At 37.1% G+C, this 26,821-nt stretch overlaps 1 protein-coding gene across 1 annotated transcript in view; it reads left to right on the forward strand.

The window, feature by feature from the left end:
* Nucleotides 1–26,821, forward strand: part of LOC142601209 (uncharacterized) — a 196,252-nt gene that overhangs the window by 42,891 nt on the left and 126,540 nt on the right. Inside the window, exon 3 of the mRNA XM_075749994.1 lies at nucleotides 8,226–8,403. Coding sequence (XP_075606109.1) covers nucleotides 8,226–8,403 — 178 coding nt within the window. The remainder of the gene's footprint in view (nucleotides 1–8,225; nucleotides 8,404–26,821) is intronic.

Below are 26,821 nucleotides of genomic sequence, written 5' to 3' on the forward strand. Positions count from 1 at the left end.
CTGTTCATAATTCAGAAAGCAGTGCATGCAGTTCAGCTGTTTTGCAGTGTTTCCTCAAAAACTAAAGAATGGCTTGCTACAACTAAAAAGATCTTTTTTCTCAGTGAAGATGATACAGGAAGCAAGCCGATTCTTTTCATAAAAAAACCCCAAACCAACAAACACCCCCCGTGTTTCTTCTCTTTTTTTTTTAGTTAGATTTTGTTGTTTTGTAAAACAGCAGACACTTCTGACAAGAAATGAAAATTTACTATTGTTTTCATATGTAATTGGTTTTTTTTTCAACATTTGTGCAAATATTTCTGGTGGTAATCATTGTTTTTTACTGTTAAATATGATTGAACCATATTTAGCTTTAATCACCTTAAGAAGTTTAGGCTCACATCTGGCTAATTTTCTGTATGTGGCTGTAAACACCAATGTAGTCTGTTTTTAGTGTGTATGGGCCTACCTAGCAAAATTACAATTCAGAAACATAAGTGTGTATTGTATAATAACTTCAGGAAGTTGTAGGATTACTAATTTGTTGTAGGATTTATTATTCACATTTAGAATTTAAATTGAAATCTCTGATGTAACAAACCCAGAACACTCTCAAGACTAGTAATTGTAAAACATGATGCTCATCTGCTACTGACCCTGTAGAAAAGATTCAGTGTTATTTCAAAATACTCTTTGTTGTGACAAGCACTTAATGATAGAAACACTACTGCCATAGCATTGGTCTTAGTTGGTCTACTGAGTAAAGACCTGTTACAAATCCAGGATCAATCATCTACCCTTTTGATTAATACAGAAACTGTATATTTATTTATGTTTTTATTTGATCTTAATTACATCACATGTTATTAAAAGTAAGCTGTTGCGGTTTAACCCCAGCCAGCAACTAAGCCCCACATAGCCACTCGCTCACCCCCCACCAATGGGATGGGGGAGAGAATTGGAAGAGTAAAAGTGAGAAAACTCGTGGGTTGAAATAAAGACAGATTAATAGGTAAAACAAAAGCTGCGCACACAAGCAAAGCGAAACCAAGGAATTCATTCCCCCACTTCCCATGGGCAGGCAGGTGTTCAGCCATTTCCAGGAAACCAGGGCTCTGTCATGCCTAAACAGTTACTTGGTGAGACAAACGCCATCACTCTGAATGTCTCCCCCTCTTCCTTCTTCTTCCCCAGCTTTATATGCTGAGCATAACGTCATATGGTATGGCATATCCCTGTGGTCAGTTGGGGTCAGCTGTCCCGGCTGTGTCCCCTCCCAGCTTCTTGTGCGCCTCCAGCCTACTCATTGGTGGGGTGATGTGAGAAGCAGAAAAGGCCTTGGCTCTGTGTAAGCACTGCTCAGCAATAGCTAAGACATCCCTGTGTTATCAACACTGTTTTCAGCATAAATTCAAACCATAGCCCCATACTAGCTACTATGAAGAAAATTAATTTCATCACTGCCAAAACCAGGACATAAGCCTATTCTGTTCTTGCATATGTGTAGTTTAGAAAATTTGTAGGTTTTCATTCATTTTGAGGAATTTCAGTTGCACAATACTGCTGTATTTGTCACACCAAGAGGAAAAACTTAAATCCATCCTTTCCCTCCCCCCGGTAGAAATTAATAATATTATGAATCTTCTTTCTTGGTAGGTTAGGTGAAATCCTGTATTCTGAAATTAAATTGCTTTCCAGTGTCTATAAGTAAAATTTAATCTTTACTGTTGCAGCCAAACCATTTTCTTCAAAATTTGTTGCTGAAGAAACAGAAGATGAGGACAGGACAGGTTGAAGCACTGATCTGTATAGGATCTGTCCCCTCATATAACATTAATCATGAATGTCACTAGTTACTAGCCTCAAGAGCCCGCTTTAGGATATATTGTATTTACTGTGAAAGTTGAATAAAGGCAGATACTGAAGATATGTTGTATGTAATCAACCATATGTGAGTTTATTACTATGAATTGTGAATCCTGATTATTTTCAGGGCTTTAACTGCCCTTCTTCTTAGCCTCTAAAAATACCTTTCACCTTCTATTTACAATTTACATCAATAGTCCTTATTTGGAATTTTTAAATGTAGGATTAGCAAAATTTTACTAATGTAATGTGTTGTGTGTGTGATAAACTCATGCTTGGGTTTTCTTAGCAGGGTGATTAGAGTAGAAATGTGATCCTTTGGCAACTTACTAATATCCTCATGGAGATTTAAGTGGTGTTGGAATCCTTACATCCACAGCAGAGAATATTGCTGTTTGAAGGAACACGCACTCTCCAAAGTACCAGGTTTTAACTATCCCTGTGACTCAGTAGGTGGAATTAAGACACTTCATTCCTTTGTATTTTCCAGTTGCAGTTGAACAGAAAGATTTGGAAGTTAGGATTTGTTTTCAGGCTGTGGAGAAGAGCAAGTCCAAGTGTCCAAGAGTCTTCTCGTTTATTCTTTACAGCCTGGTTAAGTTTTCCTTGTTGCTTGTTCTTTCTCCTGCTTTCCTCTTTCAGAGCTAATATCCTTGTCCCAGGTCTCTGCCCAGATAATATTGATTGCACACTGGTGGTTCCTTGCTACATTTGTTTCTCTGCAGTCAGCTGCTCCTCAGCACTCCGTATTTCTTTCAGTTCTCCTCTTCTCTAATCTGTCCCTCCCTAAACCTCTCAGATTTCTTCATCTAATGTTGGACCTTTCCAGACTCGCTATCATTCCTGACTTTTTTCTAGTTCTGTGTAACCAACTGTACTTCGTCACTCGAACCACATAACTTCATGTCAACTGAGGTCCCAGTGAGTCCAGGACTGCAAATAATTTCTTTATTTCAGTCTCTCACTCAGTCTCTGGTATTGTGGTTCTTTTGTACCCTCTTTTGCTATCAGGCAATAGTTCTGCTGCCCTGGCACTCAGTCGTCCTCATCAGTCAACCCAAGGCCTCTAACATAAAACACCAGTTTCACTCATGCCCACAACAGCCATTCTCCCATTCTACTGCCACACAGATCCTCCTCTGTCCAATTTACCTCCGTTAGTACTGCCTTTGGAGAGTATAGTCTCTTTGTTCTCCCAATATATGGATTGGAACATAGGGAAAAACTGCATCATGGGAGAAATATAGGATCAATTGTGAGATGGGGATTACTTTGTGCAGGTAGAATCTTTCATGATTTCAATTTTCAACTGTTACATACCCCTCCTGGCCTTGTTGTGATTGCAGTTTTCAAAGCCTTATTATCTTGTCCAAGTTTGGGTAAATTTTGATCTCATGCTGAATTTAAGTCCCTATTCCACATTATGGGTGAGACCCAAAGGTTTCCATGAAGAAATAGATAGATTTTTTTGTAAAGGTAAAATAATGTATTTTCCCCACCTAGTTTGTTTTCAGGAGCTAATAATTGGGGTGAAACTACACTTATTCATAGAATCATAGAATGGTTTGGGTTGGAAGGGACCTTAAAGATCATCTAGTTACAACCCCCCTGCCATGGGCAGGGACACCCTCCACTAGACCACGTTGCCCAAAGCCTCATCCAACCTGGCCTTGAACACTTCCAGGGATGGGGCATCCACAACCTCTCTGGGCAACCTGTGCCAGTGCCTCACCACTCTAACAGTAAAGAATTTCTTTCTAACATCTAATCTAAATCGACCCTCCTTCAGCTTGAACCCATTACCCCTTGTCCTGTCACTACACTCCCTGATAAACAGTCCCTCACCATCTTTCCTGTAGGCCCCCTTCAGAAACTGGTAAGCCGCAATTAGGTCTCCCCAGAGCCTTCTTTTCTCCAGGCTGAACAATCCCAACTCTCTCAGCCTGTCTTCATAGGAGATGTGCTCCAGCCCTCTGATCAGCTTTGTGGCCCTCCTCTGGACTCACTCCAACAGCTCCATGTCTCTCCTGTACTGGGGCCCCCAGAGCTGGACGCAGTACTCCAGGTGGGGTCTCACAAGAGTGGAGTAGAGGGGCAGGATCACCTCCCTCGACCTGCTGGTCACGCCTCTTTTGATGCAGCCCAGGACATGGTTGGCTTTCTGGGCTGCAAGCGCACACTGCCAGCTCATGTTCAGCTTCTCATCAATCAATACCCCCAAGTCCTTCTCCTCGGGGCTGCTTTCAATCCATTCCCCGCCCAGCCTGTAGTTGTGCTTGGGATTGCGCCAACCCACGTGCAGGACCTTGCACCTGGCCTTGTTGAACTTCATGTGGTTCGCATGGGCCCACCTCTCCAGCCTGTCAAGGTCCCTCTGGATGGCATCCCTTCCCTCTAGCGTGTCGACCACACCACACAGCTTGGTGTCGTCGGCAAACTTGCTGAAGGTGCACTCAATCCCACTGTCCATGTCACCAACAAAGATGTTGAACGGTGCCGGTCTCAATACTGACCCCTGAGGAACGCCACTCGTCACTGTTCTCCACTTGGACATTGAGCCGTTGACCACAACCCTTTGAGTGCGACTGTCCAGCCAATTCCTTATCCACCGAGTGGTCCATCCATCAAATCCATGTCTCTCCAATTTAGAGACAAGGATGTTGTGTGGGACAGTGTCAAATGCCTTGCACAAGTCCAGGTAGATGATGTCAGTTGCCTTTCCCTTATCCACCGACGCTGTAACCCCATCATAGAAGGCCACCAAGTTTGTCAGGCACAATTTGCCCTTAGTGAAGCTGTGTTGGCTGTCACCATTCATGTCTTTATTTTCCATGTGCCTGAGCATAGTCTCCAGGAGGGTCTGCTCCATGATCTTGCCAGGCACAGAGATGAGACTGACCGGCCTGTAGTTCCCTGGGTCTTCCTTTTTACCCTTCTTAAAAATGGGGGTTATGTGGCCCCTTTTCCAGTCAGTGGGAACTTCACTGGACTGGCAGGACTTCTCAAATATGATGGCGAGTGGGCTGGCCACTTCATCCGCCAGTTCCCTCAAGACCCACGGATGCATCTTATCAGGTCCCATGGACCCTGGTATTCCTCCTAGGCTACCTGCCCTTGCTTCCACCCTCTGCAGGCTTCCTTTTTTTGTTTGACTTTGCCCAGGAGCTCCTTGTTCATCCATGGGGGCCTCCTGGTGTTTTTGCCTGACTTCCTCTTTGCTGGGATGCACTTGGTTTGGTTTGTTTCAGCATCATGATTATGAAGGTGTCCAATTATTACCTGTACCTATGAAATATTCTTTAAATTGTTGACTTTGCTTTTGAAAGTGTGTTTGAGTGTGTTTACCAACTCCACTTTCTAGGATGGAGTTGTAATTTCTTGGAGAGCAAGAATCCAGTCAATTGGTATTTTTGTGGAAAGGAAAATTATTAAATGTATAACTCTTCTGAGAAAGTATACATTTGCAGGATTACCATCTGTTTTCAGAAAGAGACATCTAAAATTTTACCAATTGTAAAGGGATTTTTCTCCAGTTTGTCAATCAAGTGTTTTTCTAAGTATCATCTTGATGTCACATATGGCGAATTTTATATTGGTGGTTGAAACTTCCTAATGTATGTATGAATAGAAGAAGCTTTCAGTGATTATTGCTTTTTATATTGTTTCCCATTTAATCTCCCAGCATTTTGTTTTCCAGTTCTAGTAACAGTTAGCATAAGCCAGTATATAAGAAATGCCTCTCAGACATGTTTGCATTGTATTGTCTGTAGAATTTTTTTCTGTGTTTTATTTCTTTTCTTTCCTTTTTTTTCCTCCCTGAAAATTCATTGGTAGTAAAAAAATTAATCTGCAGAATGACTCCATTCAGGTCAGGTCAAATTTGCCAAACCTATCAGCTTGAAAAAATGAGTAAGTTCTGCAGATCTCTATTTTAGTACTAGAAAAATAGTTTTATTTGAAAAGCAGTAAAGTCAGTGTCAAGGAATATAGTATCAGAGGAGAGAAGTATCTCCAAAAAACTTGTACCAATACCACAGTGGTGTCAGTCCCTTATTGAAAAATACGGTGCTCTTCCCATACATCTCTCTGCAGGGGTTGGAACCTGTATTTTCTTTTCCTAAAAGAATGCTCTGATAATCTCGGGCATTCTAGGTGGACTGATTTAGATCTTTTGTTCTGGAAATGTTTTATTCTGCGTTAATTATTCAGAATGGATCTATATTATAAATTTGTGCTTTTTTAAAAAAAAAAATTCTCTCTGCAGCACCAATTCCTCTGTACACTCCTCAGCCTTTGGCTTACTCTAAATATGGGCCAACTACATTGCCCTAAGCTGGCTGCAGAGATCAAAATGGCTCTAAACTGCATTAGAATTGATAGGAAGAGACCTTGGTTGAAATCCATTCTGAATTGTGTTTAGAGTAGACTGAGCTGTAATGTCTTTTTTTTTTTTTTTTTTTCTGATGCAATCACCATATAAGTAAATAGCCCATACAAAGTAGACCAGCATTAGCAGAAGGAACACCAAGCCAAATAACCTTTAGCCTTATGTATTGTCCTGGACAATACTTGATGAAATTTTCATCTTCTTACAGGTAGGAGCTGAAACTTAATCTTCCATAATCTTCATGGATTCCTTTCCATTGATTACTGGGCTTCATTTCATAGGGCTGTAATCTGATTGCTTAGCTAGACATCAGAAATAAACTGCAGTTCCCACTACCCCAATCCTTGGTGTTCCAAAGAACACCCTGTGGAAAACCGGTAGTGTCCTGACTACCTATTTAACTAAGATTTGAAAAGGAGCTTTAGAAATATAGACTTCATTTTTCTGCCTAAAAACATCTCCCACCTCTGCGAGGGTCTGTCTGTGCTTCAGATAGCAATCAGAATCCTGAAACACTCTTAATGTAATTAGTAGGGATTCAACGTGATGATAGGCTTTACTAGGCCTTTTCAGAAGTATCTAGCTGGTAGGATCTCATTCAAGATCTAATTTTTATCTTTAACTGTACAGATACCTTAAGTATATTTTTTCAGTCTGGCAGTGTTTATTAAAGATCATAGGTTTATATTACTGTGAACTGCAAGATATGAGATAAACTGTTTTTTCTTTTGCACCTTAATTTGCACCTAATATTAAAAAGAGCTCCTACTGGGTGTGGGGGTGGAATTCAGTCACTGGCCGCTTTGTGTTAATTCTTGGACTTCCAAGAAGGATGCAATTGAAAGCCATGGCTTAGGAAAGACAGATGTCTATCTTCAAAAATTGGATTGATTCAGTGGTTTATTTCTACATATTTGTATGGCCCTGCTGATAATTTATATCTAACTGCTGTTTTAAAAGACTATTTAAATAATTGCTGCAAACATTGAAAGCATATAAATGAATATGACTGTCTATAACATGCAAAATTATATTGTCCCATCCATTTCAAAATTAATTTTTAAATTCTGTTGTTGTACAGATCTTAACAGGTACCTAAAAGAATGGGAATGTAGATGGAAAAGTTAGTTGGATTTGTACCACTGTTTGCACCTAATAGCACATCTATTTAAAGGTACCCTTGTTTCATCACAGATGAAACACCAGGATGTCACTCAGGATGATTTTGTTACTACTGTCATATTTTTAAAGCCAGGATCTAGTGCCTAGGAGTTAGCATGTACAGAATCAATTTTCAGCCAGGTATGAATATTGCCTAATTAAGATACCTGTAGTACTTCTCATATGTATAATCTTGACTTTGTTATCTTTCTGTCATTCATTTTTCTAGGCAATACATGATTAGATCATAAGACTCTCTTTTAAACTGTTATATGATAAAATATATTACAGAAGGACTTAGAACAGATATACAGATATTTAGATTAGTGGTTGCTATTAAAATTACTATCCATTCAAGTGGTAATCTTCCATTTTGATATCAAACACTGAAATTTTTAGCAGAATGCCATTTGACCTTCAAGTCTAGTGAACAGCTTGACATTAGCAATCAATGAATAAAACTAGTGAAACTTATATAATAAACCAGGAGTGGATAAAGGAAATAATTGCATAACTAAAGCTGCAAAATAGTGTACATTTTTATCTTTGAATTTGTATTAATAAAATCCTATAACATAATATCACTTTGCTTTTAGATACTGTCAAACAGCGTAATACTCTTAGCTTCCAAAAATAACATGTTTTGGTTTGCTTTCTTCTTTTTAGTTTAATATTGCTACTAAATAAAAGATTGTAGGATTTTATTTTTTAACCAAAGAAGGGGAAAATAAAATACAGCCACCTCTGGGTAAATTCTTACCGTGAACAACAACAACAAAAGAAGATGCTTACACTTTTATCCCTCGTGGATTTCTTTTTAATATTTCAGAGCAATGAACATATGGCTGTTGCTATCAGCACTGGTGTATTTGCGGCGATGCCTATCAACATCCACCAGAGAGCAGGGCAGCTCCAAAACCCACATCTTTTTTGCTGTGGAAATTGATGGAGACAGCAACACAGCCAGCTTCTTGGCCAAACAACATGGAATGCAGTTCATTTCAAAGGTCAGCGCATATTTAAACTTGCTTCATTACTCCCACCTTTATGCTTGAGATTTTCATTTTTTTAAAATCAGTTTACCTAGAGGTTCCTTTAGAGACAGAAAAATGAAAGTGCTGAATCCTATTTTCATTTGGGGATATCAAGCTTTTTATCAAATTATAGAGGTGGCGTTTCAGAATATTTCATATCTGATCAGAAGGAAAATCCAAAAATAATTTTCTCTTTATTCAGGACTCTTTCAGGCACTGGGACTGTTTTATTTATTACTTAATATTGTGCTCCAGTCAATCATTTTGAATTCAGACAGGAAAATGGAATTTTTATTTTTAAAAGGAAAAAATCCTGAGAAAAAGTGCCATTGGAATAAAGCAGATTTTATTATTTAAAAAAATACAAATATGCCTTTTCTTCCTCTGCTAACTATTTTATTTTCCTTTCACCACAATGCATTAATATGAAGACATATATTAAACAAAGGATCTTATATAAAATCATTTATTAGTTAATTACAGGTATTTTGTTTCAGACCATTTCTATAACATGTATCATTGAGCTTGAGGAATTATGGCCTTGTAACACAACCAAGGAAAAATCTTTTTCTTTCTTTGCACTACATATTTTCTGTATGTGCACTGTGTATGTGCATATAAACATGAAGTATCTATTTATATTGCATTTAGCTTTATTTTAACTTTCCATCAGAAGAAGGTTATTCCTGAAGTGCATGTTAGTACTCCGGAACACAGCCCAAACAGAGGAAACACACAAATATCTTTCAGTTACAGTTACTGGTCTATAAAACTGGACATGTATACCAGTGACATAGTGTTAAATTTTCCTGTTGCTTCTAGTTTAGAAACATCTTGCATTGGTTAAAGTAGATCACAAATAAATTCTTAAAACTTTTATTATGTTAATCTGTAGCAGCCTCCATTCATTGACCTGAAAGTTCTTTGCCAATTTTAATGAATTAAGCCTTGAAGTGCTCCTGTTGCTTTTATCTCTACTTTTCAGATGTGAAAAGCAGAGGTAGAGTAAGTAAAACAATTTGTTCAAGATCCACACAGGAAGTCTGTGGCCCAGTGAGAAATGGAAAATCCATTTCTAAATTTTCAATTGTGTGCTCTTATCGTAAGAGAGAAAATGTAATCAGCTTATGAAGAAGAGGCAGTGCATTGTACATACCTCAACAGCCACTATGGTCTACCCTAGTCGTGAAAAGCACTGAAGGGTCCCAAGGAAAACTGCACCCAGTTTTCTGTTAGAAGAATGACAATGGCACAGCCTTCCCAATGTGTCAGCCTTAGTGTATAAATATTAAAACCACCACAGAGTGTTATAGTGAGGAAGTTAATTAAAAAAAACCCCAACAAACAACACTGAGGTATTAGACAGTAAGTATTTCTATAAAGGGTGACTTCAATCACAGGGTTGCCAGAACAGTTTCCTCAGGTTTTGAGAAGCACAGAGGTATTTTGTACAAGGGGAATAGATGACAGTTTCTGTTGCTATACAATCTGGGCACTATTTATAGCTAGGTTGATGGAAAAAAATTTGGTAGTATAACAGAGCCAATCACACTGCATTCTTTGGTCTGTAATATTTATCCAGGAAAATACCTTTTTATTACAGTGATTATGAACAAGACAAAGCAAAAGATGGAGAGAGAAATGCGGGAGAGAGAGGAAGGGTTTTTCTCCTGGCTTCTCTGTGAGTTTCTGGTTTACAACCTGTTGTATAAGCAGCAGATACCTTTCTTAGCATTCTCATTTCAAATATGAAAAAAAAGCTTCTATGGTATTTAAAGCTTATGGTCTTTAAGCCATGAGGAGCACTGGTAAAGTATTAAAGATTCAAATATGATTAAGCTTAATATTTTTTCAAACTTTTTGTTGTCTTGTAATAAGCTTACAGCGTGTACTACGTGATAAGACAAGATGATACTAAAACATTATTTGGAAAAATAAACCTGTAAAATGTGATAAAACTTGTTGTCACTAAAATTCCTAGGTAGTTAGGAGTATTAGAGTTATGCTCCTATTTTAGGTTCCCATATGACAAAGCATTTGAAACATATATTTAAGTTCAATCCTTTTTCAGAAAAAAAATCATAATCATGTACCTAAGTTCCTTTGAAATAAATGGGATCTAGGCATATGCTTAAGTGCTTTACTGGATAAGGCTGGGCTACTGAATGGGGCTCTTAGTGAAAAAACAGTTTTGTATGAGAAAAGTGACATCAAAGACTGAAAATGCTATCTTTTAAATATGCTACTGTCACCACAGGAAACAAGCTCCTGTAGGAATGGTAATTATGTGTAACTGTGACATCCTTGCTTCAGCATGTTAGTTGCAATTTAGAGTTGCAGTTTAAAGGCATAACTTCCCTTTGGCATAAGTGTACATTTTTACTATGATACAGTGAATAAAGACAGTGAGTTAAGGGTGTTACATTGGAGCGCTTCCTCTCATTAAATGCCGCTACTTACATTAATATGCAGATACTTGGCCACAAAGTAGGAAAATCATAACTATGAAGAAGGCTACCGATTAGGTATCACACTGGAATGCACTGCTTCAAAGTGCAACTCTTGAATGACATTTAGTGGTTATAGTCCAAAATGTTAAACTCTTGGTATTAATTGCAATACTATTTCATTTCACATTCTGTACCAGCTCACTTACCAATAGAAGCAGTGTAGATGAAGTGTTCTTTTAAAACTTACTGTTATGATTTCTCTTAAAACTACTGACTTAAAGTTTCTGTAATTAAAACACTCATTAAATATTGTGAAGATACCCCCAGCATGTAGGAGAGTCTCACCAGTTCTAACCTAACCAAAATATTTTGCAAAGAAATACTTTGGTTCTGAGTGTTGCATTCCTAGGTGATAGCATTGCATTCAATAAAGATTAGAGAAGACAGCAGATATTAAATATAGTTATGTATCAGAGGCATACATTAGAATCAAATGTATGTTAGGATTCTTTCATACAGGTGTATTTTGAGTCAGCTCAATTCCTTTTTTTTTATCACTATTGTAATGTAGACTGCACACGAGTCTTGCCTCTACTGCAAAAAGAACTTTTTATTGTACTGCTAGGTGGCAGAAATAGAGGATATAGTGCCAGTCACTTCAGTTTCATTCTCTTGTTTCCTTCCCCACTATTTAAGACAGAGGTTGTAGAGAAGATACAGACTTTATTGCATTTCTCTAGTCTCAGAGGGAAGGAGGTGGTAAAGAGTAAAACTTGAAAAGGAGTGCATGCACACCAACTGTGGGTCATCAAGAACAGTATCTTTTTTTGACTATATAATGCCTCATCCTTACCTCAGTGAAGTCAACAGAAGACCTTCCATTGACTTTCAAGGGAGTGTAGAAGAAGAAATGGTCCTATGTAGATGTATCCAGGGAGCAAATATCACTAGTACTTATTCTGTGTGAGACACTCATAGGAAACAGAGTGAAATAATTGCAGATTTGATCTCAGTCTTCCAACCTTCTAAAGCAGGATTTCTTGTATCCTATTGTACATTTTGCTCCTGTGTAGCAGACACAAAAACATGAAGAAACACTGGGGAAGCTATGCCTAAAATCAGTTATGCTCCGTTCATTTAAAGAAGCAAGGCTCTTGCACAAATAGTTTTAACTGACAGCTCTCTTAGCTGAGATTTTAAAGTGAGCACCAAGTTGCAATGGTTTTACAAGTCAGACAAAAGAAAAGCATCAAGTTTTGATATGTGTGGATTTTTTTTTTTAATTTGGATTAGTAAAAGTTTTGCATAATGGTGAATTTGAATCTCTGAGTGAAACTAGGAAAGCTGGATAGTGGTGGAAAACAAGTTCACTGACAATTATATTACTGATACATTAATTGCTGAAAAAACCCTGTTTAAGTGCTGAATCAGCTTTGGAGATTTTGATAAATACATACACATATATGTATGTATACACAAAAGTATGATACATATATGAGTGTATGCTTGGACACACACACCCAGTACGTACTTATTCAAGTGTATACATACAGGTATGTTACAAATTTAATTTACAACAAATTTTTCTAGCTATGTCAGGCATTTATTTTTCATTAGCAAAACTCTGAAAAATGTTATATAAAAGGTACATAGTGTTTGAGAGTTACATCTAAGAATTTGTTCTTGATAATGCAAACTGGGAACACATGCAATGAAGTTCAAGGTCTTGATATTACTAAATTTGTATAGAAACTCCAAACAGGTCTTGGATAAAAAAAAAAAAAAAATGAAATGAGGATTTGAAATGAATTATTCTGATCAAAAATGAAAAATTGATTGTATGTCTGTGTATAAATATATATTTAGAAGGCAAAGTCAAGCTGGGCAGCAAACCTCACTTTTAATAAAATGGGTTTAATAAGGTACTTTCTAGGAATGAAAACAAGATTGCTGAATGACATTTTGACTGTGAGTAAGGTTAGTTTCATATTCTTTCTGTCTCTCTCTCTTTCTCTTATTTTTTTCTCTCTTCTTTTTCCTTGCCCTTTCTTGTTCATTCTCTCTTTCGTTCTCTTCTTTGTTAATTTCCTTTTTCAGTCCAGAGAAATTTTTAGTGATTTCACGATCATTTCTATTTCCCAAAGTCTGCATTTTCTTTATGAAGCTTCTTCAGATATTTGGCATGTTGTAAGCGGAGCAGATATAACTTGATGTTTCTAACTGTATTTACTACTCTTATTTTATGATAAATCCCTTCAGTATTATTGTACCTTTAAAAATTGAAGTACACAAAATGTAAGGAAACTATGGAAATGCCTCTGGCTGAGCTGGACACAGACTTAACCAGATCCTATCCAAGAATGTCTGTTAACTACATCACCTCACTCTATGGGCAAGTGTTTTGAATCAATGACTTCCCTCTCAAGTTTTACAGCACATCTTTAGTGTGTTATATTTGCTGCAGAGTAAGTTCTGGGATGAGCATTTGTCCCTGTGTGGTTTTATTTTCTTTCTATTCTACTGCTTTTATTTATCTGGAAAAAATATCTTATGTTTAAATTACTATTTTAAAATTGTTTTTCTTCCTATGCAGTCTGTGGTTCTTATAGAAGATGACGTGATACACCAAGCCTTTAAAATTGGAGAAAAAAGGGTGTATGTTACGGGTTTTGATTATCAGTGGAGTTAATTCCTTTGCCTTGGACTGATTTGCAAGAAAATCTGGAGGTTTTTTAGAAGGGAGAGGTTTCTGGAATTGCAACAGATACTTACTTTGGTTATTTTTCCTTCTGCTTTCTGCCATCCTGTCAAGCTACCGGTGTCCAAAAAGATGTCCCTTGTGGCAAAGAAAGGAAATTTCCCTGCTTGACACTGGAGTCTGAAAATAGTAATGCCTGCATTTTGCTAAATCTGGAAAGGAAAAGCACACTTTACGTGGCACTATGTTTGTTAACACAGCTGGTGAATACTTGGCAATTTGAAAATACAGTCAAAAATTTTAACAAGGCATACTACAGTAAAAACTATCACTTTTTCATTTGTTTACATGTGTGATTTTATAACATGTTTTCCTTAGTATGGCAGTTACTGAATCACCTTATTTTTGTTAAAAACTAAGATTTTTCTCAAGTATTCTGCTTCTGGAGTCGTGTTTTCTTTCAAAGAAAGGCACATAAGTCTTTTTATAGCATAAAGTTAATATGCCATTAGGCCATTTATTGAAGATTGCAGTATTATTGTTTTGTACTACTGTAAAATAGCAGCATCTGTTCTTTTAATCTCAGCTAAAAATTCTTTTGCATTTCTTGAGCGTTGCAAGTTGTAGATTCAGGAGGACCGTTCCGTGTTTTTGGCTGTGCTGTGTAACACTATTCAGTTGCATAAGTGACAACAGCTTATGTACTCATCCTTCTACCAGGTGAATGCTCCTTATGCTTGAAAGGGCTCTTTACAAAAAGGCAGAGAATTATAAGAATTAGTTACTACCAGTTTATGCTAATGTACTAGGAAACTAATCATTTAATCGTTCTGATTGAAATGGTGGGCTGATCACAGGAGATGTAAATTGGTATAGCCCTATTTAAATCAATGAAACTATACTGATATATGCCAGCTGAGAATCAGGTCCCTCATTTTTAGTTGAATAATTTAATGGTAGGCTGTCCAGACCATTAGAGAATACAGTTAATAGAACAATCCTATATTGAAACTGGAAAGGAATATGGAAGCTAGTAGTGTTAGATTTTTTTTTAAATTTTTTTTTTCCCTCTCTATTGTCTTGGTGAGTAGACAAGTCTTAGGTAGATCAAGTTTAAACTTTGAAGTTGGTGGTATAATGGTACACTTAGGAAACAACCTCAGTGTGGAAATGTTTTTACAGTATTGTGCAAAACAACCCACTTTTTGATGACTGTGGAAAAAAAAAAAATCATTTTACCTCTGCAGCTGCTGCTATTATTCAGTGCTCTGTCTATCCTTAGACTTACCTAGTCTGGGGTTAAAATAGTAACTGAAGTGTAAAAGAAAGGTGAATTATAAAAAAGAAAATCACCGTGATTTATCTAAGTCTTGTTAATGAAGGAATGTTCCCTATTAAACCTATTTGTTTCAAATTCCGGTTGCCTGTCATTGTAAGGAAATAGTGTAAACATGGTTGCAAGTCTTTTATTTTTTTAAATGAAAGTAGCTTAAATAAGAGTTATGAAATTGCAAACTCTCTCTGGAACTACAACAAATGTTTCTTCTCATTTCATGCACCTCTGGGACTGGAAAATGGATGCAAAAACTCATAAATTTGCCAGATGCTTGGTACAGGGTTCTTGGCATACATTTAATGCCCACTATTTTTGTCCCTGAAAGGAGAAAAAAAAATCAAGATAAATTGGAATTTGGTTTAATTTAAAACATATTACTGAGTTAATATATGCATGTCTATTTTTGCAGTGATTGCCAGAGGTGTTTAGCAAACTGATGTCAATATATCATGTGTGCATATATTACATACATGGAATGGTATGGAGTGCATGGTGGGCCAAGTCATTTATTTCTATCAATTTACTATGGAAGGTCCTCTGTAGCAGGTGAAAGTGATGCCTCAAGAGGCAGTTCATGGTTTACTAAGAGCAGTTTGATTTTAAGAACTTTGATGCCAAACTTACGAAGTTATACAGTTTTCTACATATTTTAAGTTCTTCTGTGAGAAGTATTTTGCACCGCTGAGATCCAACTTAATTTGAGGATTCATTGATAGCTCTTTTACTTTGTGAGTTGATGTAATGACAAATTTAAGCTCTGGAATCTGGATTGTAAAAGAGAAGTGAGACTAGGAGAAGGAAGGATTGCTTCACTCGAACAATCATTCCAATGTTTTATAGTACTTCACTTAATTGTTTAACAATTATAGTACTTTTTATTTGTGTAGCACAGTTCATTCAAAACTATAAAGGTTCTTTAGCAATTTAAAGTTTCACAAAGCTTCTAAACCTGGATCAATATCACCAGAGCTGTGAGACATCATTTCAACAAATTCTACTCACAGGGATTTTTGAAGTAACTAAAAATATCTTCTATAACATCTTTGATTTTTGTTCAGAGAGTAATTTCAACCAAAACTAAGTTGGGAGAAGAGTAGGAGCTTTGCACAGTGTTGTCTTCAAAATGAAATATCCCAGCAAAACAAAAAATTAATATTCAAGGTGTAAACTTCTTGCTTTTTAATTTTAAAATGAAAACTAATAATATATAAAAAAAGAAATACCAAATATTAGACAGAAATTTCACATTTTGTCTGGGACAATTTTTTAAAAACTGTCACAGACTCACAGAATGTTTGAGGTTGGAAATAACTTCTGGAGGTGATCTGGTCCAACCCACTTGCTTAAGCAGGACCACCTAGACTGAGTTGCCCAGGACCATGTCCAGATGGCTCTTGAGTATCTCCAGGGAAAGAGATTCCACAACATCTCAGCGCAACCTGTGCCAGTGCTCAGTCACCCTCACAGTGAAAAAAGTGTTTCCTGATGTCCAGAGGGAGGGAACCTCCTGTGATTCAGTTTCATTACCTCTGGTCCTGTCACTGGGAGCCACTGAAAAGAGCCTGGCTCCCTTCCTTTTCATTCTCTCACTTCAGATAATTGTACACATTGGTAAGATCCTCCTGAGCCTTCTTTTCTCCTGGCTAAACAGCTCTCTCAGCCTTTCTTCATAGGAGAGATGCTCCAGTCCCTTCATCATCTTAGTGGCCCATCACTGCACTTTCTCCAGTTACTGGGGAGCCCAAAACTGAACACAGTACTTAAGGTGTGGCCTCACCAGTGTCCTTCCCAGAGTTCTCACCCTTTTTCTTCCTAATACTCTTCTTCTGACCACCAAACCAAAGTTTCTTGTTTTTTTCCAGCTCTGGTTGTCACAGCCATTTTAGATATTGATAAGATCAATTATTTCAAGGCCAGATTAATGCTTTAATAGCAGATTCTGGAATAAAGTCCCTAAATCCTATTTGCTACTGTTTATGGGGAGACAATGCTGGTGAAAATACAAATGAAAACAACATTTTAAAGCAGAAGTTCAGATGAAGTCCTTAATTGTCTGCCTTAAAAGCAATAGTACAATGCTGGGGAAAGATTGCAATGATCTGAGAGTATAATAACTCAGAAAAGTTAATGGCTTCTTTGGTAAATGTTGGTTGAAATAATAGTAGCATCAATGTGGTGAAACATTTTGTTTACCATTAAGCTACATGGTGCTAAGTAGAATTTACAATAATAAGACAGATCATTTTCTCACTGCTTTGACTTGTGTAGTCAGAGAGTTTTCTAGACATGGATCTCTCTTCCTTCCCATCAGAAAGGTTTCATACTGTCAGAGTCTGTGTAGACAAAAAGGAAGCAACAGACAACTGAGGATTTTGCAGGTAGGGGCACAATGATAGGTGAGGATAAAATTAATTCTGCATCAACTGATATGAAAATTTTCTAGAAAAGAAAACAGTAACAAATGGCATCTTCTACAACTTAAATGATCATCATCATAAATAAGGTTGTTTAAAGAACTTTCTTCCCCATAAAAGCTAGCAGCTGGGATTTTCCATCATTCTCAAGCCAGGGAAGAGATGGTTATGCATGTACCCAAAAAGTTAGGGTACTTGGAGACATTATTATTTTTTTCTCATGGACTATCATAAAAACAAGAACTCCTTTGCAACTGATGACTACGTGCCAGTGTGAATGGAGAGTCTGGCCCTGTAGGAATGTAGAAAGTAAATCCTGAACCAAGAAACCTGAACAGTTCTCTTTTGCACTGGTTTTCATATGCTGAAATCTTCATAGAGAGTCTCAACCGCTTTCAGCATCACCTGAGAAAGCCGTTTTGCAGTCAAGATCAAAACTATATATGTCTTTATCGGCATATGTTAGCATCTTCAAAGACTTGCCTCATTCCCAGTCTGAGAGGAGCATTTCTAATCAGTATGCCTGCGTGTGTGTATTATGGCATGCACACGCGTATGCACACACACACAAACACAAACAAGCACCTGTGTACACTTGTACTTGCACTTCTTTCGGGGACTAGCACAGCTTTGTGTGCCCTCTCTACGTGTAATTAAATATTAATTAGGCTTCTAATATAAGCAAGTGAGTTCACAGGCCCAAGTGCCACGTAAATAATACATGAGGTACCCGAAGGCTCAGCCCGAGAAGCTGATTGGCCACCTTGGATTTGTATAATTATGAAGTTTCATTATTAACAGTGGAAGCAGTGGAGAGATTTGCCTAGCTTGAGGGACTTTGAAAGCATAAGCTGTCTCATTAGGGAAAAAGGGAATAAGGCATAATATGCAAACTTGCTAGTAAAAAAAAAAAAAGGCAATAAAAATTAAGCATAGCTCTTTAACGGGAGTATTTTCTATGTATATACAAACATTTCTAAGTGTTTAAAAAGACTGAAATTCAAATAGGTGAGGTCTATACTACAGCTATTTAGCAGTTTTGTTTGCAAGAGGTCTTGCTTAAAAGCTTTTGTTCTCGGTATAAAACAATCTTTAATATTTTACATAAAAATCCACAGGTAGCTTAATGGGTTCTGCAAAGTGAGAGGTACGGAGGTGAAAGAGAATGAACACAGTCCAGGGTTCTTGCTAGAATGTGTGTTGTGCATGCAATTAAATCTCAAGGTCAAACAATTTACAGACAATTACTTTTCTAACATCTCCAGAAATGCCTGCTTACACGTCTTTAATTTTAAATGATACTGATATTCCAATTCTCCCCAAAGGTTAATGCTGACTAAATCCAGCTGTGACCTGACACGATGCGACAGCACAGTGCCTAATTATCCTCTGGATAGTCATTTACTTTAAACCATTAAAGAAATAGGCTGAGAGGAAGATTTAGGACCCAGAAAAAATGTTAGCCTGACTTCTTTCTTCTTGAGGATGGGATGGGCTGAAAAATAAAAATAAAATCTTGCTAAATGTTAGCCATTTGCTTTGATGGCAGAAAATTGTTCATCCCACTCTGTTTTTTTTACAGGTTAAATTGCTAACTAGTTCATTTTATCCATTGCCTACGGCTGGCGCTAAATGTCAGTGACAAATTTTGTACTTGTCTTGAAGAATGAATTAAGTTATGCACAAAAGCTATAGTGCTCTTTTTAAGATGAGTGAATTGCAGAGGGAAAAAAAAAGTTGCTCGTTTGAAAAAGGATTATTTCGATTAAAGGCCTTTTCTATTGTAGTGGAAGACAGGTAGTGGTTTAAGATAATTCCGACAGTTACCTCCCACAGAGGCTGCAGTCCTTGACTAGAAATTTCTTTAAGAGCACTTGTGTCAGATTATATGCTATGATTATTATCATAAGACCATTTGTGACAGTAAAGGGGGGGGGAACAATTACAGAAAATGGCAACTATTATTCATTAACTAAGGTAAAACTGGTCTTTCTTCAGTGAGGTCAGCATTCCATCACCGTCACACAAACCCTTCTATGGTTTGTAGCAGTGGCAATTAAAAACCTCCAAAGTATTCTCTGCCAAATGTTGGTAAGAAGGAACAGTTCATTCAGCGATTTATATTGAGAAGACCTGGCACAGACTTCACAATCCATCTGGTTTTTAGTTGTCTGGCTCTGGTAGCACCCCATCATCTCCAAGTGAATAAAGTATCTAAGAATGATTGCTACCATCATAGTGTTTGAAACTCTAAACTGGCTTACTATCCATAGGCTAAGCCTAAGGGAGCTCTGCATGTTCATATTTCACTTGGTTTTATTTTCATGTGCACTATATCCGTTTACTGAAAATCTAAGGAGAGCTTAAAGTTAAGACTAGACTTTACAGCTACATCTGCTACAGGGGGGCTTCATTAAAAAGTCAACATCTCTCACCCCACTGAGGTGGCATAACTGGTGCTCTGTTGTACTTATAGTGCCTAATTTGCTCTAAATATAATTACTACTACAGGGCAATAATTATTTTTACTTTATTTTTTTGGATTATGGAAGTGCCTGGTATTTCCAAGTGTAAGCAGAGTACCATTGTGCTGTGCACAGTACAAAAACAGAGATTTGAAAGAAATGTTGTTTTTAGTGGCACCCACAGGTTTTGGCAGATACTTTTCTCCTCTCACTGTGTGCATAAATATTTTCACTGATACCAGCTGTAGAAAGTGATATAGTAAATGCTAATCTCAGTACAGTCATAGCAGTCACAAATGGAAGTTAGATCTGTAATTTCAAGTTGAAAGCTGAAATGAAAAATCTAGTGATTATGCACTACTGCCCTAAGCTACCAAAAGATTCCCTCTTTCTTTCTTTCTCTCTACCCTCTCATACTCAGGCAAGGGGATAAGGTTTCTTCCCCAGGGGAAAGAAAAATACAGATTATCAGTTTTCTGGTGATAACACTGCAACTCCTGAAGACAGTCTGGCTCTAAAAAGTAATAGAGGCTGGGATACATCTCACCTAACTTTGGACATATAAAGCATAGCTATCTCAGTCTGAGCTAGTCATTTTTGCTGCTATTATAGTGAGAGGAGAGAAACAGGTATGACCACATGCATTCCATGTAATTTCAGGCTTCTATTTAGGGTGAGATGAGTTGTCCTCTGAAGGTGCTTGGTTCTTTCCGGTAACTTTGAAGAGAACCTAAACTCAGTTGTGGTCTTAGATTCCCACATTAGGGCACATGCATCATAGCACCAATAGTTTTCCTTTTCTTTAACTTTTCATCCCTGGCCTGTCTGAAGAATTCAGTTCCATTCCATATGCATGAAAAAATGTCCTTCAAAGTTTTTATGAAGTATATTTTAAGGTCTTTCTCTGATATATTTTTTTCCATTTGTAAATACCCACACTTTTGACCTTCCCTTTGATAAGCTAGTTGGAGCACCTTCAGTCCCATATTTCTTGCTTTTTTTTATAACCTTGCATCACTTATGTAGCGCTCATCCAAGTTTTCCACTTCACACATTCTTTGCAGTGTGAACAAGTGTTATAAGAGTGGTCTCACCAAAAGTTTGCGTAGGGAGAAACTCTTCCTTGCTTCTGTTTTGTGGTAACTGTTTTGTTAACTGTTAGTGCCGCAACATTGCATGAAGAAATTATACTGAGATAGATATTTGTATTTTCCTGTAATACTGCTTTTCAAAGGAAAGTATTTGGGTTTCTGCTCCCAGTTACCTATTTCCTTGCATTAAACTGCATAAATAACTCTTATTTATAACTGTACATTTTGCTGACTGCGACCATTCAGCTAGGTGGTCCTTTACAGCAGTTGCACTCAACTTACTGTTTATCATCCTATTGACCTCTCTGTGTTCTGATAACTCAGCTTCCTAAAAATGATCGTTGTTAAAAAGATTGTGACATTGGGCCAACAACTATTTTTGGCATCTACTAAAACCAGAATTGCATAATTTGATATATTTGATGACTTGAAATATTGATAAAGAAACTACTGCATTTTGGAACCTGTCAGTGAGTCAGATTTACTACTTTTAGTTACTCAAAGTAAATAAAAGTGGCTTACACAAATTTAAGCATTTTACCTAAGCCATGCAGGCAGGCAGGGGAGAGAGAGGCATCTTGAGAGGATAATCCATCTCACCGACTCCAGTGGAAAAGCACATCAAGATTTAAATGCAGCAAACAAATAACAAAAAAAGGCGAAACTAAACCAAAAATGTCTTTGCATATGTAACTCCTTCAGAAGAGAAAGAGGGCAGGAGAAAGCAGCTCATTGGTAACAGATCATAGTCATATTCCGCAGGCAGTGTACAAACTGCCTAGAACGGGCTTTTCAAACACTGGTGTGTTTCTCTTCACTGCCTGCTCAGTAGGTCTTGGAAACTTATCTTACACTAAATATTTTTTAGATGGATAAAATTACATGGCATGAATATCAACCTCTGCTTGCTCTTTGAAAATTTTTTTGTTTTACATTTACAGGTTTTTACATTTCCTGTTTTATTTGTTTGACAACTAGGAGAACGTTATTTAAGAAAATGTAATGGTCAAGTATGTTAAATATTATGTTCAGTTCTGCAGAGTAATAGAAACATTTCAGTTTCATGTTTATTCTTAGAACAGAATTCTGGAAACTGTATCTTTTCCTTATGGCCTTTTTTCACATCTTAATTATTGGATGGTCTGCTGATAAAGTCTATCTTTTACTAAAAGTTGTAATTATGTTCAGCTGAAACCTCCAGCTTGGGCTATAGAACTTTCTGCTGAAGCTTATTGTAATTCTCAGGACAAATCTGTACTGAATCATAGCTTCTGATCCAGAGACCCTGCCTCTCTGAGAGCACTTCCTGAAGCGGAAAAAGATATACTCGTCAAGAAAATGTTTCATCACTGTTATAGCTGTAGCTTTGAGAACTGCCTTCCTAGTAATATTACTTCAAAAAATAAAGAATTTGCAAAGGACTGAGTGTGAATATGCTTTGGTAGCTAAGAAGTCACTTAAAATATTTGAAATATTTCCAGTGGATAATTTTCAACTAATTTTTGTAAATGCTAGAGGAATGCATATATATATGTGTTTAGTACTAAGAAGTACAGAACATATGTCTGACTTGTTCTGTTTTCCTTTTAAAGCTAAATGCAAAAACTAATGCAGAAGTTCTGCTTTCACTAATTCTATTTAGTAATTTACTCTGTGACCATTTGGACTGAAATCAGGGGGAACTTGTGTGGAATAAGTTAGTACTTTTTGTAAAGATGGGTAAGAAAATGTGCTCTTCACAAACAATACCAAAAGGCAAACAAGATATGAATCTATATATCCAGGTTAAAATTAATAAAATGGGAACAATACAAGAATTTTGAGGGGAGGGGAAAGGGAGTGAAATTGAAATAATCAAAGTAAACCTGTTGATATCATGAGGTAGGTGTAATTATTTGTAGTGGGAATAAGTTGGGATATTAGAAATAACACACATGTTCCTGCCACAGGTTTTATTGTGTCTAGAGCATATTGGTGATCTGAGATTCCCATTTTTCATACTGGAACTCATTTCAGTGTAGTTCAATTTCTTTCCTGCAGTGCTGCCCTTCACTTGTTGAATCAAAGTGTAAGTGCCTGGTAGCTTAGAGTATCAGCAATTTTTCTTCCTCTTTTTCCAGGAATATGTTTCCTCTCAGTAATGAATTAATGGTATATCCAGGCAGAAAGAAATGCAGAAAGCAAAAAATTTCCCTTTGGTTGCAGGAGAGGAAGACCACTGTCCTCGCTGCAGGCTCAGCTCCTGCTGGCTGCTCCTGAGGACACACCTGGCGCCACAGGGCAGAGTCCTCTGGGTGAACAGCAGGCACAGACCTCCCCGAGCCGAACATGCCTAAGAGGTGCATTTGTGACAACATCTAGTTTGTTTAAAAATGATTGTAGGAAAGAGAAAAGATGCCGTGCTGTTTGTCTGGAGGGAGTCAATCTACTTGCTGCTGGCAGTAAGGTACTAGAAATCATACGATGTGCAACCATGGACGGAATAAAAGCTGATAAGTGAGGTTGTTACATTAATGACCAGTAATATGAAATAAATAGTAAAAACCTTGAACTCTAGTCCCTCCCCATACATAGGTTTGTGAAATCTGCATTTCTCAAATGCTGATTTGAATTCAAAACAGTGCATTTTGAGTTTGAGTTAATAATACAATCACGTTAATGTTTTACTTAAAACATTTCTATGCATAACAAGAATTCCTCTTACAGGATTTTTAAAGTGCCATAGTTATTGGTTATTCTAATGGACACTATGTTTTGGGTTTGGTTTTTTGGTTTGGGTTTTGGTTTTTTTGTTTGTTTGGTTGGGGTTTTTTTGAATGAGAAATATTCCATTTGCAACTGAAAATCCCTATCAACTGAAATTTTTCACTTGGTCATGTTGCCAAAAATCTGGTCCAGCCTCATTTTCCTCTTTCCTCCTTTCTAGCATATGCTTATTTCGGTCTTTTCTTAAGTGATGGTATCAGTCACTTTCAATCTTTTTTTCTGGATAATAATCATTAGTTTTACACTTTCAGAACATCTTTACTGAGGCTTCTTTGTCAGCCCACTTCCCCTCAGGATAGCTCAGGGTCCATTTGAAGAAGTTGCATCTTCCCTTGCCTGGGTCGTCTAAGGAAACTTAGTGTCTCCTTAATGATGACCCATAAAAAAAAAAATCCCCAGTTACCTCCAGTTCCAAAATAAGACAGCCAAGCCTACAGTAATTTAAAGCCTAATATTTATTGTTGTTCCAGTGATGTAAGGATCCCTGATTCCGGATAGGTTCTTTCACAATGAGAGATAATTCAGTTTTATTTCTAGTAGAAATTAAATTTTCATTCTTGCTTTATTTTTTTTAAAATTGTGTTACATAGATTTGCATATCTCAGACCTATGCCTGTGAAAAAAATAACAAGAAATTTATTTTGAAGTTGTTGGGTAACTCCAGCTTGAAGGATGATGAAAAGGGAGCCATTGTTGCCTTACTAGTTTTTTTTCCTTGTTATTTCAAATTCACTACAGCCAGGAAAGGACACATTTGGATGTTTGGCAGAGATTCCTAACGGTAACAGAAGCAGTATACAAGCAAGAACAAAGTCAGATTAGTTTAATTTTGCTTTTTAAAATACTGTCTTGGCATGTGAAATGTTCTGAAGCTAAAAGAGCATTGCATAAATAGAAACTGTATTATGCTATGGTGTTTGTCAAATGCTCCTCATCTACTGCGCCACCCCCATAAATTCACCACAGCTTTTATTATTCAGGGGTGGGAAGGTAGGCAGAATGGAGTGAAAGCTACAGAATGATTTAACACTGTGGGAACTTAATCAATAAGTCTGTTGCAGAGAACTCCCAGGAAAGAGTGTTGTTTTCCATCCAGATGATAATGAAGCAGACTAGCAGCAACCTCTGGAGGAGGAATGCTGGAGAAGAGAATCTATGGTACAGCTTTGCTAGTTGCTAATTAATAGTTTAAGGCCAAGGGGACACCTTTTTGCCCCTCTGCTACTTGTAGTTTCTTTGTGGCTTGTCCCACATGCTTCTTTCACTATTGGGGTCACTCTGTACTGACTTAGATTTTGGAAGTTTATCCAAATTTAACAACAGTGCTGAAAATCCAGGTTTACCTTTCTTCTCCCTCCTTTGTTCTTGGCATTATTAGTATATTTATATTATTATATAGCACTTAAACTTTCCCTATATTGCAAAAATAGTATTCTTGTCTACTCTCCTATTCCCTGTGCCTTGCATCCCAGTTTCAGACACCTGAACTTATTTTTGTGTTTGACATCTGTGGTCTGTTTGGAAAACATCAACAGAAGCCAAGCTGGGTAGCAGTTAAACATGACTAATATTTATGATGTGCAAATTGAAATAATTTTAAGTGGTGTGAGCTTGAAGAGGTTGAGAATACTTGTTTCATGATAGTTAAGTTCAGTATTGATTTTTCTCACTTTTGTCTTGAGCCCAAAACAGAGCAGGGATCCACTTTAACACAGCTAAAGCTCTGGGTGAATGGTGCCATTATATCTGTATCTTTGCATCATGTATTCTTGTAGCGTTTTGGTTCTTCAGACCTCCAAGGTAATGATATACAGAAGTATAGAAGTATAGAGGAAGCAAGTATCATCTCCATTGCCGGAGAAGAATTTAGGCAATGGAAATTAAATAATGATGTCAATTTTGGCCAAAAAGCAGATAGCCATAAAGCAATGTTGGGTGCTGCAGTCTAGTAGTTTATTGAATCCAGGTTTTCAAAGTACATTTTATGGTAGCATCTAAAAGCATGTCATAGGTTAGAATTAATTTGTGCATTGTTTTGCTAAAGCATAGCTAAAACCTACTACATTCACTATGAAATACAAGGCGACATTTGTTTTAACACAGTGAAAATGAGTAGTAGTCAACTGCAGTCCTTCCAGGTTTCCAGTCTAGTAGTATCACTTCTACATCATCTTACTTCCATATGATAATTTACTTCAAGATTCTTCAAAGATGTTCTTAAAATGTTTTCCTAAACCACCCTTGCCATAATTAATCAATGCTAAGAACAGAGCACATGAATAAAATTCTCTTTATTTATGATATGTAGTGGCTTTTGTTGCATTTTAGTTTTGGTTCAGGTCATTTTTTTCTAATTATTTTATTTTCCTGACTCTTGATTGTGTCATCTTTGTGCTAAGCTTGTCACTACTCTTGTAGTCATTTAAGGCACAGGTATAGTAGCAGAGAAAGCAGTGGAGTAACTACCTGTGTGCCAATGTATTTTTCCCAGTTTCACAACAAAAGGCCCCTGAGACTATGACTGCTCATTTGATTTTTGCTGATCTGAGAGGTGTGTGCCATCTTTGATAATGCACCACAGCAGATCAAGCTTTACATGGAAAATATTGCATTAACTAGAACTTACAAGTGTTAAACATTTTTAAAAGACATATTTAAGCTTTGGGGAGGTAATGCAGATTTTTTTTTTGCATTGAATTAAAAAAAATATATAATCACTTCATCTACTAATGAGTGAAGTGAATCACACTCAGTGCATTTACGTGGGTTCAGAAATATTTCTGATTTACCTAGAAATTCAACTGATGTATGCAAAATTATCTGGAAAACTTGATTTGGCTACAGAGCTCCTGCAGAAATTAGGCATTCATTCCCCTAGGCAACTTTCAGCATTTGAGCCTAAAAACAGCACATTCACAGTATAATTTGTAATTAATAAACCTGGCTGGTATTTAGAGACTACTGACTATTCCATTGATAGCGTTGTTTCCTTGCCTTTCCTATCTGTCCCTCAGTGCTAAGAGTTTCTGCTGGTCTTGTGCTCATAGTAAGCAGCTTGGGGCAGAGATCTTTGTTTGGATCAGTGTCTAGGGTAGCACCTAGTACTTTGCTTTCCCAATTCAGGGCTGGCATTGCAAGAGACATGTACGCCGTAAGTAAATGATTTAGTAG

This window comes from Balearica regulorum, chromosome 3 (assembly GCF_011004875.1).
Source record: "Balearica regulorum gibbericeps isolate bBalReg1 chromosome 3, bBalReg1.pri, whole genome shotgun sequence".
Lineage (NCBI taxonomy): Eukaryota > Metazoa > Chordata > Aves > Gruiformes > Gruidae > Balearica > Balearica regulorum.